Genomic DNA, 18987 nt, shown 5'->3' with positions numbered 1-18987 from the left:
GACGGCAATTATGTAACACATGGGCAAAACAACAGAGTTTCTCATCATTTAATAAACCCTTGAGATTTCCTTAGTTCCAGTTCTCTCACTGGCTAGATTTTATGGTCTGCTGGCTCCATCTGACCTTCAGAATACCCGAGTACATCCATAACAAAAGCGGGAAAACATTGCTAGAAACAAATGATATAGATTTGCATTTGATTTATTTGATGAACAAGATATAGTGAATATTTATGATACAGTGAAAAGAAGTTGCTCAGTGACTTGGTCTTTGTGAATAAATTTGCTTCAATCTATTCTTCTTGCAAAGGCAACAGCATTGAGATCTAAAAACAGAGTGGAACGCCTACGAACAAGGGTTTCCTCTTCACTTCAATGAAGAGGAGCTTCTCTTTCCTTTCCACAGCAGCCGGGCAGCCTTATAATGGATTAATCAAATTCCCTGTAACTTGTTAATTTATGTAAAAGGAAAATGATCAAATTACAGGGAAAGTAATTAATTATGATATTGTCACTTGCAGTCTCCAATAACAAAATGAACAGATTGGATGTGGGGATGGATCAAGTTTGGTGGTCTTCATATTCGTTGATGTGTATGTATTGTTTCTTTATTTAATTTACCAAATCTCTCTCGCTCACGCTCACACTCTCTCTCTTTCTCTCTCTCTCATTTAAAACAAGATTTGGATTTATTTTATTCTTGATTAGCTGTAAAATTATTCTACCTGATTATGGAAAATAATGCTTTCTTTCTTACCAAACTGGGATATCTTGTGGCTTGATATTCTGATTACTTAATTTATCGCTTCAATTAATTAGCATTTACCCTTACTTGCACTAACAATTTGTTCCTAACCAATAACAAAGCTTTGAAATATCCTTCATTCGCATGCAAAAAGAGCAATGGAAAGAGGAAAGTTATTATAGCTATGGAAGACCTATAAGCAAAATCTGACTGAAAATAATTTCAAAAATGTGATTAAAATTATTTGTTAGCTAATAACTGTTTTCTGTTGCATATTTTTATAAAAGAATAGGGGCCATTGCTGACCTTACATAACCTCATAGCACCATGGAATTTGGACTAAGAAAACGAACCAAATTAACTCTGCAAGTTAATTAATTTGGCTTCTGGTCAGAGAATATACGCTGACAATATTTTCACAATATTTGTTTTTGTGCTACAGGATGGGACAGCTTTCCATTGGCAGGAACTGTAAAGTGAAAGAACATAGAAAAAAGAATAACAGTCACAGAGAAGAGGAAATGAATTGAGCTCAAAATAATCAAGAGTAGATTAAGACTTTGATAAGGATATTGCTTTTCTTTCGTATTTTAATTATATTTAAAATATAATTATTTGGATTAGGATGATGGTTAAGCCCCTATTATTATTATTTTTTTTCTTCTACTCAGCTGTATTCTTTTTCATTGATAATGTCTATTTTAACTGTAAGCAACTCAGAATCACTGTAGATTGAACTTGATATAATAATATATCTATATTTTGTCCTCCTATTCTTGGCCTTGAGTCCTTCTATTCCCCACCACCACCACCTTGCAGATGTTAATTCTTCTGCTCATACAGTCGGCTTTTTAGCTTGCTATTGGATCCTCTGCAGTTTTATACAATGGTATAAAGAGCTATTAGCACTTATTTTGGTATATTCATTCTGCAATCCTAACACAACATATCACAGATTTTTATATTGTAAAAATAGTTCCTTAGTTACTTTTTTACTAATGAGCTCAAGAAGCCAGTGGCATTCTTACCAAAATGCGATGATTTCAAAATATTTACATGTGTATGTAAATGCTGGCATTTTATATTTGTGCTTGATGTCTGCAGCAAGTAAACAAGGTATAGAATTTGCATAATAAAATAATGCATATGTCATAATTTGCCTTCTCTTGTCCTCCCAGCAGAAGATCCTTCAGAAACGTCTTGCAAAAAGTGAGCTCTTCCGGTTTGCCGCTTCTGGGGCTCCGACCCAGCTGAAGGTAGGGGGATCCGGAGAGGGGTTTGGGGTGTTGCAGACCCCTCCCGGCCGGTAGAACCCCTTTTCCCAGGACGGTGCAGCGGCGGTCCGTAATGGCCGCCACAAAGAAGCTGGCAGCCGGGTAAGAATGCGCAGGAGGAAGTGGAGAAAGTGCTTGAGAGGAGAAAGTTTTTCTTGGCTCCTAGGACTCTAAGACATATTTAATAAAATTCCTGAAAAGTATGACTTTCTGAATAGTACCTGCCAGAAGAGGAAAAAAAGCGGCTGTTTGATGGTGCTGAAAGGATAGCTTTCCCTCTTTTCCTACGGAATAAATAACTGGATATTAAGAAACCTATTTTTTTAGGTGAAAATTGGTTTTAAGCGATGAGTGGGAAGAGAGAGGATTAAAAAGAAAATATTTGTATGCTAAGACTTTGTTGGAGGAGATGCCTTAAGGATTTGAAGACTAGAATATATTGCAATAAGATTTTAAACAGATTTGGACTTTCTTTCTCTTTGATTGATATTACCCCAGAAGGAGAAAGTGAGAACTCTGCCTTGGTTTGGACTGACTGATAACTTTGGGACTGCTTTATTTTCTTTATTTTCTTTTGAATATTCTGGTTGTTGTAAGAAGAAAGAAGGGGAAAAGAAAAGAAAAGATTTATAATGGCTCTTTCTGTTGAGGAACTAAGAAAAGAATATGAACAAGCAAAAAAAAATGGTAAAGATGGTGTGGAAGAAGCTTTCCTTTTTTTAGAAATGGCGCTACTAACTATCAACAAACATTACAACAGATGAAGACAGCAGAGGAACAAGAAAGAAAGGAAGGAGCCATTTTTAATGAATCTCAGAATTTGATCAAGAAAGAAGGAAGAGAGAAAAAAAGAAAACTAAAGGACTTAAGATCTAAAAAACATTTAAGAAAGGGAAAAATAAGGTGCAAAACCAATATGATGATAGTAAACAAAAGGGAAAAGGAATACGACAGAGAAGGGAAGCCAGTAAGGCAGAGGCTAGAAGAAGGGGGTAGAAAGGTTTGTTGGGAGAAGAAAGAAAGGGAAAAGGTGGAGAAAAGCTACAATGTTTTGAAATTAAATGAAAAAAAGGAATTTTTATGGATAATGGATAAAGTATAATTTTTTAAAAAGATTTTGCAAGGTACATAAGATGAGATGGTAGTATTGTAATGGTTTGAGAGTTGATAAGAGATTAAAATGTTAAAATGTTTAAAAATGATTGGCTTTAAAATTTAATAATAGGGAGGTTTAGAATACTGTTTTAATTAAAGAGTTTAATAAGATTATGGTATTGATGTTATTATAAAATTTTTATTATAGTATTTTTTTTTAATATTTGGATTTATTGTCTAATTATGTACTTAATTATTTTGGATGTACTAGTTAGATAGAATGTACCAAGCAAAATCGGATTGGGTATTGGATATTATTTTAAAGATTAATTTGATTAACTTAGGGGGAGATAGAAAGGCATCATACTCTGATTAATGATTTCAGGAGAAACTTATTTTCTTCTTTCTTATAAGGAATGAGACAAAGGGATGATAAAAATGGACAAAAGATACAAATATAATGATTCAAACTAAGATGATTAATTAAGATAGAATTAAGAAGGGTGAAATATGTGGAGAAGTTAATATAGAAGGCTTAGAATGGTAAATAAAATAAGTAATGATATGTAAGATGAGCATGAATATAATTGAAGTCCATGAAGAGAGAGATACCTGGGTCCAAGTTACTTTCCAAAAGATTTTTTTATGTTTTGTGTGTTGTGTGTATATGTTTTTTTGGGGGAGAATTAGTAAAAACTTGTAGAAATATAGAATGAGAATAATGGTAACTAAGTCAGAAAGAAATAGATGAAATAATAATAATGATATTGAATAAGAGTAAAGAGAAGTAAAGAGAAATTGAATAAGAGGTTTTTGTATGTTATATGGAAATGGTTTAAAACAGAATCATAATTTATCTGACTTGTTAAATTTACAATGAAAAAAGGTTTAAACATGTAATGAATAATGATAATTTGTGTGTTTTAAAAATTAATAAAACTTGTTTAAAAAAAAAAAAAGAAACGTCTTGCAAAAAGTTATTAAATAAAATGAATAATAAAGTAAAATAATTCAAAACTAAATGAACAAAGCAATTACAAAACTTGTAGGAATGTATATAATGCTGGTATGTTCATATGAGGAAAGAAGAATTAATAAGGCATGATCCTTAGCATTACAGATATCTGAAGCATATTTCCATTTTCATCTACACTACATTGGTAAACCCACAACTGAATAAGAGTCATTGTTTTTCTATCATAATACAACTTTTTTTCTTGCCTATAAACTGTTCCAATACCTCACATATCTCTTTTGAAAATGAGGGTCAAAAGTACCAGAGAGTTTTCACAGTATAAAGAAATGCCAGTCTGGCTCTAGGTTATGCAACAATGCAGGTGGTTTATTTGTTTATAATTTAATAAGTGAAGAATAGTTTCTACTTCCATAATGTCTTATGGGCATTCTCTCGAGTCAAGAAAAAATGTCTGGTATGCAGTGAAGGAGTGGAAAGCAGCTGCTAAGCAAATTCCAAGAAACAGTTTTATACTAATCAGACCTTGAAACTGACCTGTGAACATTCATTGTATTTTAATGAATCAGTGGCCCAAAGCATTCCAAAGCATTGGTTATTGCAGACTAAGCCACCAATGGGAGAGTTCCTGTCCAGACTTGTATTCCCATAAATAGCAAGGCTCAGTGACCGAGTGAGAGAAAGGAAGCAAAGGTCAACAGCAAAAAGAAATTACACAGCCTGGATTCGTTTTGTTTGGAGGTTTCACCACTCACTAAACTGACATTACAAAACAGATATAAGCTACTTGTAGATTTCTCATTCTAAGAAGGGATTCTGACTAAATTTTGATGAAACGGTATCTTGCTCTTTGTTTGCACAAGGGCAAATCTCATATTATGAGATTAATTTATGTTAAAACGCAAGATCAGCTAGGTGGCAATCTACTTCTCAAATGTAAAAAGTGAAAGTAAATGTAAATGTAAAAAGTGAAAACAGGGACAGGCAAACATTGATTCACTCTTATTCTCGGTTTGCCTTTTCTTGCCCTACTTTAAATAAGATAAAGCTTTTTTTTTCCCCTTACAAAAAAAAATCTCATTGTTTAACCGAAGGCTCTTACTGGATAAGAATGTTCCATGGGAATCATTAATACAGATGCTATAAAGATGTAGCATCTTTTCAAGACATTTTTCAGTCTTTCTCCCCATTTAGCTTTTAAAGTTACACACACAAAGAGATTATTGTTGTCTTTTTAGCCTCTACTATTTCTATCGGTTTATTAGTCTTTCAACATGAAGTTGAAGAAGCAGCACGGAAAGAATTTTGACACTTTTGAACTTTGGAGTTAGAGAAGATTTCTGAGAATACCATGAACAGGCAAGAAAACAAACAAATGCATCATCAAATAAATCGATCCAGAGTTCTGAGGCACAAGGGACTAGGCTCAAATTATCCTAGTTCAGATACATTATGGAAAGACTTAGCTCTCTGAAGAAAGTTCTAGTGCTGAGAAAGGTGGAAGGAAAGAGAAGAGAATAACCAAGAGCAGGGTGGATGGATTCCATTATTGTAGTGATGGGTACATTGGAAGACATGAAGGATCAGGTTAGGAGCACATGATAGTGGAGAAAACTAAAAGTCATTAAAAGTCGACTCCAACCTGATGATGCATAAATCAAATTGATATAGTTTTAGTTACATACAATGTGAAGTTGGTGGGGGAGTTTTTTTTTTTTTTTAAATATCCTTAGTAATAGATTTTAAATGGTCATACAATCTGATCTGTTTCATTTTATCTAGACAGATTTATAAATAAGCAGAATACACATTTATTTCTAAGCTACTTAGACACACATTGTTATAATTTATCTGCTGTTAATATCACAGTAGTATTGCAATAAAACATTTACTGATTAATCAGTATTTGCAACTTTTTCTCCTGCTTTGTATAAAATACTTTTTAAAATTATAAATTTTAGGAGACTTACAGTTTCTTCTAGGTTTTTAAGTTGTTGGTTGATTTCTTTAAGCCTGTTTTGTTGATCACGTTCTTCTTTAGTGTCTCTTAAGATCTTTTCACCTGGAATTTTCAGCTTTCTATTTGCATAAGCCAAGGATTCCTTTAAAAAGCAAATAATAATAAAAGTACTGAATTTTAAAAGAAAAAGAAATGATCTCGACCAATCCCTTGTTACTGAAGCATGGTCCCCATATATTAAATACCTTCTACAAATTAGCCTGAGTTCCAGTTCAATTATGTGTGCTAAGTAAAATTCATTTGTAAGTCTGGCATTAGCTAAAATTTGAGTTTAGTTACAATATAATTAGCATATATATAATGCTTCTGAAAATGTAAAATTGTCCCATTTCTGTTCCAAAATAAAGCAAAATTGGTCATGCCAGCAATGATAAAATAATTTAAACCGCTAATTAGAATAAGCTGTTTTCTAAAATACTAATTAAAGTATGGACTTTTCTTAGCAAAATTAGAACTTATGCATCAGTCAGATTTTCAAAAAAGTTTCAAATCTGTTTACACAGTGAGCTTAACTGGGGCAGGGGAATGGTATTAATTGTGTTATGTAAGCAATCTAATATAATAAATTGCTCACAACAACCCCCCAAAGCCAGACTTTATCCCCAAATAGCCCCATGGTAATGTGGAGCTAAAGCAATCCCCTTTTGCTAATAGTACTGTGCAAAGTATCTACTGAAAAGGTTACCTATCCTTTCCTGTTTCCAAAAATAAGATCCTACCTATAGCAACTCTGTGAAATCAGCTTCTCAGTTTGTCTGTTTCAAAGTAAATTGATAGTGCAGTTGAACCAGTCCTACCAAACATTACTGGTATAAAGAAGCAATAGCTATTTCTCACTTTAAAAGTGTAGACTTTTGAATTAGAAAATCAATACTTTAATTAGAAAAATCATGCTGGTAAATGTATTTTACAGGAAAAACACTAAAGAAGTGGAAAAAAAGATATCAGCCCAACAAAGCCCATTTTTTAAGTACAAGATCAAATATAAAATAAAGGCTTAGCAGCTTTACTTAGAATTTCATTGGGGAGTTATTTGTAATTAGTGTTTCCCACAGCACCTGTCTAAAAAGGATTATTACATATGTACATTCAGAATTACTGCAAGCTGTGATCTATGTATACACATTCGATAATCTGTTTACACTTCATTCGTCCTATATTTCAAAAAAATGTGTGAAATGAACCTATTCTTATCTGCTGCTTATCAGGATTAGAAAATTGAACAAGCGACAAGAATAATATTCTTCATCATTGGAATGAAAGTTTCAACAAAGTTCAGCTTTTTACTCCCCCCCCCCACTTGTTGCTATGACATCATTTATTTCTTAAATAAATATTTGGCAAATATGAATGATCAAAGATAATCTCTGGCTACACAATATGAAGATGAATGGCTTTTCAAAATTTGCCAAAAAACACACAGTTCAAATCTTAACTAATACTGTACATTTCTTACATAAGACATATGTTTCTTCCAATATTATGTAGTTTAAGCCAAACCATTGAATAGAATTTAAAATATTTAGAGTTCATGAACCACAGGAAAATTGTTAGTAGTGTTTCTAGAACACAATCAGCAGGTATGCCAGTTAAACCAATGTTTTTCCAACTGTCTAGATTTATTGTTATTAGCTTGTTGAAATAATGAATGGATATACAAAACATATCATATGAAGCCAAGACTTATTGGACCTGGTTTGGAAGCCATAATTCATTGAGCCTGGATTAAATAAATCACAATCAGATGGATTCACCCAACATAATTCATTACTCATTCATTTGTAAACAGGTTCACTCTCAAATCAGAGTGGTCCGCAGAGGTATCTGCAGGAGGCAAGGGTCAGGGGCAACTAACAAAAGCAGTGTTGTACTATATCACAATGCAAGCTCTTTAAGCACACAATGGTATTGAAGATTAAGTTCACAGAACACTGTCTTCTATATATTTCCTAGGACAAAGTAACTTTTGAGATTGTACAAAACCAAAATCCTTGGCAAGAGTTATAAAGGCATCCCTAGGAAATTATGGTTCATCAGTGGATATTTTTGCTGCTGCTCCCTCACAAAAACAAAAAACAAAAAAACTGTTGCGGGGTGTCTGAGCCTGCATTGAATGAATCAAAAATCAAGTAATATTTTTAAAAATAATTAGTAGCATACTTATTCCTGAATTTCTGTCTCAATTTTTTACATTTAACTTAGCTGAAAACTGTTTTTATAAAATGGTCGTTCTATGTACAATCTTCCTAAGCAGTTCAAGACAGAAATTTGTCTTCAGTTCTGGGGGGCTTCTCCTGCCATGCTGGGTATCTGTCTCTCCAGTGACTTGGAGACTAAAGTGATTTGGAGTATTGATTGTCTGCTGTTCAAATATCACAAAGAATCTAAGTAATGTCCTTTCTGACTAACAAACCCTATTAAAAGGCATTAACTTTTGTGAGATGAAGCTCATTCCATGAGACTGTGTTACTATCACAACTCTATCCACTCATGTTGGAAACAGCGACAATCCAACAATGGTGGTAGAAGTGATTGAGTGACTATGCCATTTATATCAGTAGTTACTCTGGGTAAGTTTGGTGCAATACTTTCTCTGGCTCTGAGAAAGTACCCTGACCAGGCTGCTTCTTCCCTCAGGGAGTCAGAATTTTAACTGCAGTTCTTGCCTGCCTGCCTGACTGCTCTGCGACTCTTCCAGCTGCTCAGAAAAATTGAGATCACTGTCAAATTCCTCACAAAATCCGTCAGGGGGTCTTGATCCATGATTTGAAAATCTCATACATAATGCTTCACCCAAAAAAGAAAAGCATTACAATCTCCTGAATTCTTTTAAGGACCAGATTGGAATATTCCCATGTCCCAAACTGCTTGCTTCCACCCTTTTTGCTGATTTTGTTGGGTTCCACCAATCCTAATTCTGTAAGAACAGTTGCCTACACTCTTGGTTTTATTAGGAAATACAGAGTATTGAGAAGAAATATGTATTTTTTCTGTGCTTCTGGGTTATAATGGCACTTCAAAAGAGAAGTGACGTAGCTAGGAAGCTAAAGCAGCAAACAGAAAGAGAATTTCATCTGGAGAATGGGAGGAAAGGAATCAAAATATTCACAGCAGCTGGGAAAAGAACTCTAATTATTTTGGACTGGACAGAATTAACAAAAAGATCTGGAGACGGAAAATTGAAGAATCCCTCCAATTTTTAGAAATGAAGTGCCTTGGGTGGGGTGGGTGGGGAGAACTAAGAAAGATTATTGGTATCTGCTGATCATTAGTTATATATATATTTTTTTTTTTAAAGAACCAGCTAAAAGTGGTTGAAGAATACAACTCTCAGACTTCCCAGTCCCCAATTACATTTCCTTAATAAATCTTTAAGAGAAACATCTGACTGAATCTATTACAGAATGTATATCAATTAAAAAAGAGATTAAATGCCAATATTGTCAAAAGAATAATAATTTTTAAAAGTATAATATTGCCACAACAAGGCTTCCTCTAACTATTCTGTACCTGATAAATCTTATTGGAGGCTTTTGAACAGGAGCCCTGAAATACAGACAGATCTCCATCAGATATTATTATTTTGAGTTTAGCATCAATTTCTGCAAGGTGATAATATTCCATTGGTTCGGGTGTATATCCTTCACCTGGTACAAATATTCCAATTGCTTCTTCCTATTAAAGTAAAATGAAATAATTATTTCCCCCTCAAATTACATGATTAGAAAAAATAGATTATAGATTATATAAAAATGCATGTCATACTGTATCTACAGACTGAGAAGTTAGTTTACTTTTATATGCATAGCTACTATGTAAGAAGTCTTTTCTTCATACTTTTTTCTTTGTTTCTTTTTCTTGCACTTTTGGCTTTGTCGTTTTCCTATTTCATTTATTTTTTTCTTCTCTTTATTCTAAACATTTGTTCTTGTTAGCATTTACCTTTTTCCTTCAAATTTTTAATAAAGTTATATGAAAATGAATATGTATTTCTGTTGACAATGCATATTCTAAATCACAGCATGCATTTCCGTTATCTGTTAAAGTCATAGGCACTTTAAATGCATTGTAGTTTTTGAAACATGGAAGCCTGTTATGTCCTCTAGTGAGTTCTTAGAATTGTTTTAAATATTAATTTTAAAAAAGTCTCCAATGCCATATTTCCAAGTTACAAGTGCACCCTCTACTGGCATGTATAAATACAGAAGGAAGACAATGCTTGAATTTACAGTAGGCAGAATTTTTCAATATAGTATGTTGGAAAATCCTGTGATAATTAGGTTGCTGATTTATTTACGGAAATAATTTATATGCTAGCCTTCCAAATAAGTTTCCATGTGATACTTTGAAAGCATACTTCGAATGACCCAGATTACTCAGGAAATGCAACGTAACTTCAGCTGGAAACAGCGGTTGCATCTGCACAAACCTAAATTGTTGAAGTGATGATTCTAAAAGAAATGCTTGGACCATCAACGCCATGTAGGAATCCAATATCACATCTGCCACAAGAGCATTCAGGCAATTATGTCTATAGAACAGGATGTATAACTTTTTTGATAATGATCTGTCAATAGGTGAACGCAATAAAGAAACTACTTGGAAGTAACTCTACATGTCAGTGTTGGTTCCTTTGACCTTACATTAATCTTGCCAGACTCAAGACAACAGTCTGCATATCTGCATACTAGATATACTTTGTGAATTACTACGGAAGGTCCACCTTCGCCCTTTTCCTACATACCAGAGACTCCAAGCTTTTCTATCTCTTTGCTTCCTTCCTCCTGTGACTCTGGACTACATTCTGCCACAGATATATCCACTGACTGGGATGGATTCTATCACTCACACACACACCCACTGGATCACGTTCATAATCAATGGCAGATTTATCTAAGCAACTTGTACTGGAATGAGTCTCTGGCTTATGTTCCATAAAAGATGCACCTCAACTCCAGCTTCACTTAAGTTGTAATGGAAGCCAGATGCCATCCATCCTTAGGTCCTCTCTCATAACCAACAGTAATGTTAGTAGGTTCCATCCTCCTGGCTCTGAGGCTCTAAGTAGGCCTCCACATAGATGGAGGTGCCTTGGATGACAAAAGTTGAGGTGTAGAATTTTTCCCTGCTTCATGCCATTTCCCACAAAAACTCAGAAGCTAGGATACTGTTACTCTTTAATTATAACTTGCTTGTTACAGGAAAGTTGGATTTTATCTGAACAGAACTACATAAGGCAGGTAAATGCAAAGGTGCATGATTACATGTATACTGCTGTACTTTGTGTTTTAGCACTGGATACTAGGAGCATGAAATTTAAACAGTACCAATATAACACTGTTTTGAGCTGGTTTGTTGAGTTTATAAATACAATGTATCCATGCTTTTGTATTGTGCTGATGTTAAATTTCAGGATGCCTTTAAATGTGAAAAAGATTTATATTGTTTCCAACGGGTGGAACATACTTTAATTTTTATTCTGACAGAAGAAGGAAAACAAATTAAAGTTTTATTCCTTTGCAACACAGTAGATTTGGAACATTCATTGCAAACTACTTTGCTCCAAACTCAAAACAAAATACACTTCCATTTTCTTTAATCCCTACAATCTCCTGAGGTAATTTGAAAGAGAATAAATGACCCGAAATCACATAATGAATTTCATGATCAATTGGAGACTTGAACTTGGATCACCAATCCTGGGCTAGTACTTTCTCCACAATACCACATTAGTTTTTCTCATTGCAACAGAAGCAGGGGTGGGATGCTACCGGTTCTGCCTGGCTCTATAGAACCGGTAGCTCTGAAGAGCAGCAGACACAGAACCGGTTCTGTGTTTGCTGCTGTTTGGCCAACCCGCCCGCCTGGGCTCTTACCTGTCCTTTATTTCCTGCTTTTTCAACCTCAGCTGCTTTGCGTGGCACAGCTGAGATTGAAAAACCAGGGGAAAAAGTGGCTTTTCAAACGCTGTGCGCAGCACTTTTCAGCTGTCTGGGCAGCACAGCTTAAGGTTTTTTACACACGCGCGCAGCAAAACGTAATCACTGAACACCGGTTGAATCCCACCCCTGAACAGAAGCACTACAGTGAATTATTTCAGTTGCCCAGAGCTTGTGTTGAAAAAGTGCTTTGAAACAATATTATTAATTCATACCTCATTTTGAAGTTTATTACTATCATTTTCTGTATCTTTCAGTAATTCAGATAGTCTCTCTCTCTCTTCATCCAGCATAACTTCACTTGACGAATCTTTGGCCAGCTACATAAAGAGGAAAGCAATTTGGAAATTGATAGTTTTGAGAAATCAATAATAATCTTTTGAAAATCAGTAAGGATTAGACTTGTGCATGCTTCAGAAACAATATGGATGGAAGATGTGCTTTGAATCTTACACATCTCTCTGCTAATTCAATAAACCAACAAGCTTTCTGATCAAGACAGAAGAAAGGGGCTACAACTTTAAGGGGTGATTCCTTAAACAGTAGCAACTTTTTTTGCAGGTTCACCTGGAAGTGGGGAAAAACAGGATACATACACTAAAATGTATTCTATTGTAGAGGTGCTGCACCTTGGTTCAAAAATGATTTCTTCCAAATCATTTTGGAACCAAGCACATTCTGAATAAAGAAGGAAGAGGACTAGCTGTGCATGTAAAACACATGTAATCCTAGATTAGCAACTTCATTTGGGACTCCCACATTGGTCACTAAATGAAGCAGTTGCTAAGTGGAAAATCACATGATCATGACTGAGCTTCCTGTCAAAGCTGACAAGAGTAACCAGTTTCACACCTTAGCTTTTGTTTGCCTCCTAACTGATCTCCCACCCTATAAAACGTTTGCTGCAGTGCTGGATAATAAACAAGAAGGGAATTAATATTTGTGTTTACATTCATTGGAGAGAAAGAGTTTAGAAAAGAATAACCACATCCAAAGTGTTGTGAATGAATAAAGTAAATAAGCCCAAATGCAAAGTTGTTCTATTTACTGTTAATAAAGAGTTGAAGTCACTGGTCAGATGTCTGGTCTCCATTACTCTCCAAACTTAACACAAAGCAATGTGTTGATGTCAGCAGCAAACAGCCTGTGTATTCACCATTGTGTGCCTGTTTACTGCACTGTCCTCCAATCCCATCACCAGCAATCTCTCTGTTCTGCTGGGGGATAGGGGGCAGAGTAGAGACTGCCTACAGGAATCACTTGGCAGGGCTCTTTTTTCTGAGGGCAGTGAGGGAAGAAGAGGGGACTCAGTTGGCACATGAGAGGGAAAAGGAGACAGAAAAGCACTGGAATGACTGGTGGCCATCAATTATTTTCCAAATGGGACACTGTGCCATGATGGTGCTCGGGGTTAGAAGAGAATAAACAGGCATACAATGGCTGCTGAATACCTCAATGTTCCCGAGAGTTTTATCAGCATATTACTTTTCATGTCTACTCCCCATTGTGTGCCTGCTTACTCTTTTCTAATCTCTTCTTCTCCAGTCTCCCTGTTCTGCAAGGTAGGGAAAAAAAAGAAAAACAACAAGTCAGTCGCAGGACAATGTATATTAATTGTAGCAGAGATCACATGAATGAGGGAGGCTGAGAATGTCATAAATGGTCATAAATTGGTCATAAAGTTATTTTTAGCACTGTTGTAACTTCGAATGGTTGCTGAATGAGTGGTCGATATGGTGCACTATCTTTACTGTACAATATTGTCACTTAAGTTGGCACTGCATGTGCCAGATGCTACATAAATTCCATAGAAATCTTTTGACAGTTCCACCACATCATTCATAGCTTTTAGTTATAATGAATTTTGTAAACATTCTTATCAATAAATGTCACAGGCACAGCCTAAGAACAAGAAATAGGAATATGCAATTAACAGAGGACATTCCACTGTGTAGATATAATTACATGGTGGTTTAAAGCATTCTATTTTTCCAGCAAAACCTGATACTGAAAATAATTAGAATCCAATCATTAATCTCATATAATTCAGGTAAACTGCAGAAAATTTTTAATAAGATGGTTTTCTAAATTAGTAACAAGATAAATGTCATGGCCCCATCGGAACTTGGGTCCGAGGAGAAGGACGAGACAGAGCTAGAGCTGATGGAGGAATGACCAGAGGAGCAGAATGAAGCAGTCCTAGGTCCTTCAGGCCTGGGAAGGGTCGCCAGCGAAGGAGAGAGGCTGCAGGATGACCAAGCAAAGGGGGAGGAGAGGGCAGGCAGCAGAGCAGAGGAGCGAAGGAGCTCTAGCAACGAGCAATTACCTTCCCCCTAATCCCCAAGCCATGGAGAATGGAGAGGAGGTGGGATCTGTGCAGGCCGACCGGAGAACTCGGGAGGAGGGCACCCCGCCCCTCTTCACAAGGCTTATTTGAGGAATGAGATTTAAAGAGACACTGTTTGGAGGAGTACTTGTTGAGAACAAGTGTTGCCTTTTTCCAGTTTCATGTGCTGTTATCAACGTCTGGATATTTTGCTTGTCATGCCCTGTTTGCCTTGCCCTGCTTGCCTGGCCTGGCTATGTGTGAGTTTGCAGCAACCCAGTTCTGCTCCGGGTTGTGCTGCAGTCCCAGTGAATTCTTCTTGGGACGAGGACTCCTTGGAACTAAATTCCTTGAACTGTGGCTGCTCTCAGAACTGTGCTGCTCCTCTGGACTAACAGCAGCCAAGAACTAATGGAGGTGCGTGTTTATAGCTTTGTTCCTGAACTTGCTGTGAATGGTGGGACTTTTGGAGGAAAGTTGGAGCGATAAAGGGGAGTTAATCCTTCATTTCGGCTATGTTGCTTCCATGCCCAGCCCCAGGCCATCACAATAAAGCTTAACAAAGAATTCTAATCTTATGTTTAAATACATACCTCTATGTTCTTTTTAATAAAGTTTGGGGTTTTTTTAAAGCTTGCTGTATTTTTGGGGCAAGTGTTTTCCATTTTCTTCATTGAACTTCTTGTTACACTATCGGCTGAATCACCTTCAGGTACTGAAAGAGAAAAAGAATTATTGAGGAAACAAATAATAAAGAAAAAATTAGCCATCTCAATTAAATTTTGGAATTGCGTTTCACTATTTTATGTACAAGTTTTTATTTTGTTACTATATTGTAGATTGTAAACTATGTTTCAATATTATCCCTAACAAAATATTACACGCTTTACCGCAAACTTATTAATAACACTAATTAAGAACAAATTGCAGACAAAAGAAAACTAATATGAAATGCAAAGCCACGCCAACCATTCTCAAATCCAAAATGCATTTTTCTGTGAATGGAAGTGAATATGAAACTGAAACTTTTGATCTCACATCATGTGCAATAAAATGTGAGGGAAGGCTCATACAAAACAATTCTTAGGAAAACATAGTTTTTACGGTATTACATCTAAATATCTCCAATGCTGGGCCAATATTTAGGCAAAAAATGCTTCTATTTTATGCAGCCCATATAATAATAATAATCAAAATAATAATAATCAAAATAATCAAAAAGCATGCTTTCACATATTTGTTATTCTTTTAAAATTATATCTGGATTGTATTGTACCTTGCTTTGTTTGTCTTCCGTTAGTCTCATAATTTTCTGGAGGAAGCTGAGTTTTAAATATGTTAAATGTTTCATTATCTTCGCAAGCAGAAAGATCTGTTAATGAAACAGAATGTGAAATAAGATGATTTCTATTAAGGATGTGAGGGATCACTTTGGATCTAAACTGATCTAAAGAGGCTGCTGGATTGGGTCCTTCAGCAACTGTGTTAGGCTGAACTAAATTAGCTACAGTAATCACTTTCCCTATATTTTCAAGGTGAATTTAAAAATAACAGACATACTTGGTCAGGAAAGCCTACGCTCTGGTATACCATCCAGTCCTGACTGATATGAGTTGTAGGAGTTTTGAATTAGAGGACAAATTACCTTTTTGCTATAATATATCAAATAAGAGGGCTAAACAACCTTTTGACAACCAAAAACTGCACTCAATGTTTAGGAGATGCTATGAACCACAGTGATAACCACAGTGCAAACTGGGTGGACTTTTAAAAATATGTGAAGAACATATGCTACAAATTTTATGTTTTCTGCTCAAAATGGAAAGCAACAAAGCCACCAATTTTTATCAATCACATTCAGAGGAGGTTCTGAAAGCTGTTACAAAGGATTCAAAGGCTGCAGGTTGCTAACCCTACATTAGACTTAATACCAAAAATTTTATTTTTTAATTCTTACCAGGAGTTCCAGATAATGGTGAGTTTAAAGCTAAAAATCTGCTAGTGTTTTCTTCCTCTTCAGTAATTATTGAAGAACTTCGAGATGTCATAGACTGCATTCAGGTAGTGAAAGGATATATATACATATAAGGAAGGATAAGTAGACATTCCAGAATATTTATGCATACTGCTAAACTTTTCCTTAAGTTTCTAAAGGGCACAACTGCAGGTTTTACCACTTTGTTTTTATCCCCATGATTTACACACACTTTTATCATTGGGCTATGTATGTACCCAACAAAATTTCTTTGGAATTTGCAGCTTTTAGCAACAGATTAAAAAAGTTATAAGCAAGGATTTGAGCAGAGTATTTTCAGAAAATACTACATGATATGCATATGTCGTAGGAACTCTAAGACATAATAAATTCATATAAATTTAGCACAAAAATATTTTTACTAAGGGATTTTAATATTCAGTTCTTTATCAATTCATGAAAAATATCCGTAATTTATCAAAGTAGATGAACGTCTATCAGGCCATATCTACAGACTTACTAAATAAATCAATAGCTAGCTTAATTGAGCAGAAAATTAGCACAGAAGTCAAATACATACATAATAGATAACTGATTTTTATATGCCAAAAAGCAATTCAAATGTAAATAAACATAGCCATTCATCATCATATATAAATTGTGGTTCATAGAAGTATTCTGGAATTGATCTTGTATTTCTAACCTGAAATTCTTCCCATAGTTTTGCTCTCAATTCTCTGCCTTGCTTTTTGACTGCTCTTTCCTGGGATTGTTTATTTGCCAATATCTGGTCCAACCTTTTCATCTTCTTTATTGCTTTCAGGATGAGAAGATCTACACCTTTCTCCTTAGAATCATCCAGGTTTGCAGACCTGGATGTCACTTAAATATAAAACTGACTATTAAAATCAAATCATCTTTCCATCAAAAATATTCTTAATAGCATTTCAAATTGATCTACTAAAATGTCATCAAATGAAGAATATTACTCAGTAATCCACTAGGAATACAATAACAATGCTACAATATTTCAAAGAAAATATTTTTTGGACTTATATTGGACTTCCGGTTTGTCGGCTTCGCAAGCGGCAGGGATTCGCGATACTGCGCGATCCCTGCTGCGCTAGCCGTTTTTGGTGCTCCAATCCGGACGGGTTTGGAGCTAAGGCTGCCCTGCAGGGGTGGCTGAAGATAGGGGGGACCCGGAGAGGGGTTTGGGGGTGTTGCAGACCCCCTTCCCGGCCGGCAGAACCCCCTTTTCCCAAGACGGTGCAGCGGCGGTCTGCAATGGCCGCCACAAAGAAGCTGGCAGCTGGGTAAGAATGCGCAGGAGGAAGAGGAGAAAGCCTTTGAAAAGAGAAAGTTTTTCTTGGTTCCCAGGACTCTAAGACATATTTAACAAAATTCCTGGAAATTATGGCTTTTTGAATGATACCTTCCAGAAGAGAAAATAAGCGGCAATTTGGAGGTGCTGAAAGGAAAGTTTACTCTCCTTCCCTACGGAATTAACAAGTGGATATTAAGAAACCTATCTTTTTCAGGTAAAAACTGGCTTTAAGTGATAAGTGGGAAGGGAGAGGACTAAAAAAATATTTATATGCTAAGATTTTGTTGGAGGAGATGCCTTAAGGATTTGAAGACTGAAATATATTGCAATAAGGCTTTAAGATACAGATTTGGACTTTCTTTTTTTTTGATTGATACTACCCCAGGAAGAGAAAGTGAGAACTTTGCCTTGGCTTGGATTGATTGATGACTTTGGGACTGTTCTATTTTTTTTGAAATATCTTGGTTGTTGCAAGAAGAAAGAAGGGGGGAAAAAAAGAAAAGAAAAGATTTATAATGGCTTTTTCTGTTGAGGAACTGAGAAAAGAATATGAGCAAAAAAATAATAATGGCAAAGATGGTGTGAAAGAAGCCTTCCTTTTTTTAGAAATGGCGCTTGCTAACTATCAACAAACATTACAACAGATGGAGACAGCAGAAGAAGAAGAAGGAGAGGAAGAAGCCATCTTTAATGAATTTCAGAATTTAACTAAGAAAGAAGGAAGAGGGAAAGGAAGGAAAATGAAGGACTTAAGATTTAAAAAAACACTTAAGAAAGGGAAAAATAAGGTGCAAAATCAATATAATGATAGTAAACAAAAGGAAAAAGGAACACAACAGAGAAGGGAAGCCAGTAAGGCAGAGGCTAGAAGAAGGGGGGTAGAAAGGTCTGGTGGGGGAAGAAAGGAAGGAAAAGGTGGAGAAAAGCCACAAAGTTTTGAAACTAGATGGGAAAAAAGGAATCTTTTTAGGGACAAAGGGTAAAGTATAATTTCTTTAAAAAGATTTTGCAAGGTACATAAGATGATATTGTAGCATTGTATTAGAAATAGAAAACTAAAATGGTTTAAGAGTTAATAAGAGATTAAAATGCTGAAATGTTTAGTAATGATTGATTTTAAAATTTAATAATATTAAAGGGAAGGTTTAGAATATTGAGTTTTAATTAAAGAGTTTAATAAGATTATGGTATTGATGTTATTATAAATTTTTTATTGTAGCATTTGTTTTTGGAAAAGGCAATGGGAATGTTATAAGATTCAATATTTAGATCTACTGCTTAACTATGTATTTAATCATTTTGGATTTATTATT

General features: G+C 35.2%; 1 protein-coding gene across 3 annotated transcripts in view; it reads right to left on the bottom strand.

The window, feature by feature from the left end:
* Positions 1-18987, bottom strand: part of FSIP1 (fibrous sheath interacting protein 1) — an 88323-nt gene that overhangs the window by 29746 nt on the left and 39590 nt on the right. For 2 of the 3 annotated variants that reach the window (XM_087951728.1, XM_087951727.1), the window contains exons 5-11: positions 17051-17229; positions 16330-16423; positions 15649-15744; positions 14966-15087; positions 12262-12366; positions 9618-9782; positions 6058-6189 (exon numbers count right to left, since the gene is read on the bottom strand). In XM_087951728.1, the coding sequence (XP_087807854.1) occupies positions 6058-6189; positions 9618-9782; positions 12262-12366; positions 14966-15087; positions 15649-15744; positions 16330-16423; positions 17051-17229 (893 nt within the window). The remainder of the gene's footprint in view (positions 1-6057; positions 6190-9617; positions 9783-12261; positions 12367-14965; positions 15088-15648; positions 15745-16329; positions 16424-17050; positions 17230-18987) is intronic. The other variant, XM_087951729.1, reaches the window with a different exon arrangement.

This window comes from Notechis scutatus, chromosome 1 (assembly GCF_049901735.1).
Source record: "Notechis scutatus isolate UNSWTSFEM ecotype Mainland chromosome 1, rNotScu1.2, whole genome shotgun sequence".
Taxonomy (NCBI): domain Eukaryota; kingdom Metazoa; phylum Chordata; class Lepidosauria; order Squamata; family Elapidae; genus Notechis; species Notechis scutatus.
The sequence above is the reverse complement of the archived record's forward strand: the minus strand, read 5'-3'. Positions and strand labels throughout refer to the sequence as shown.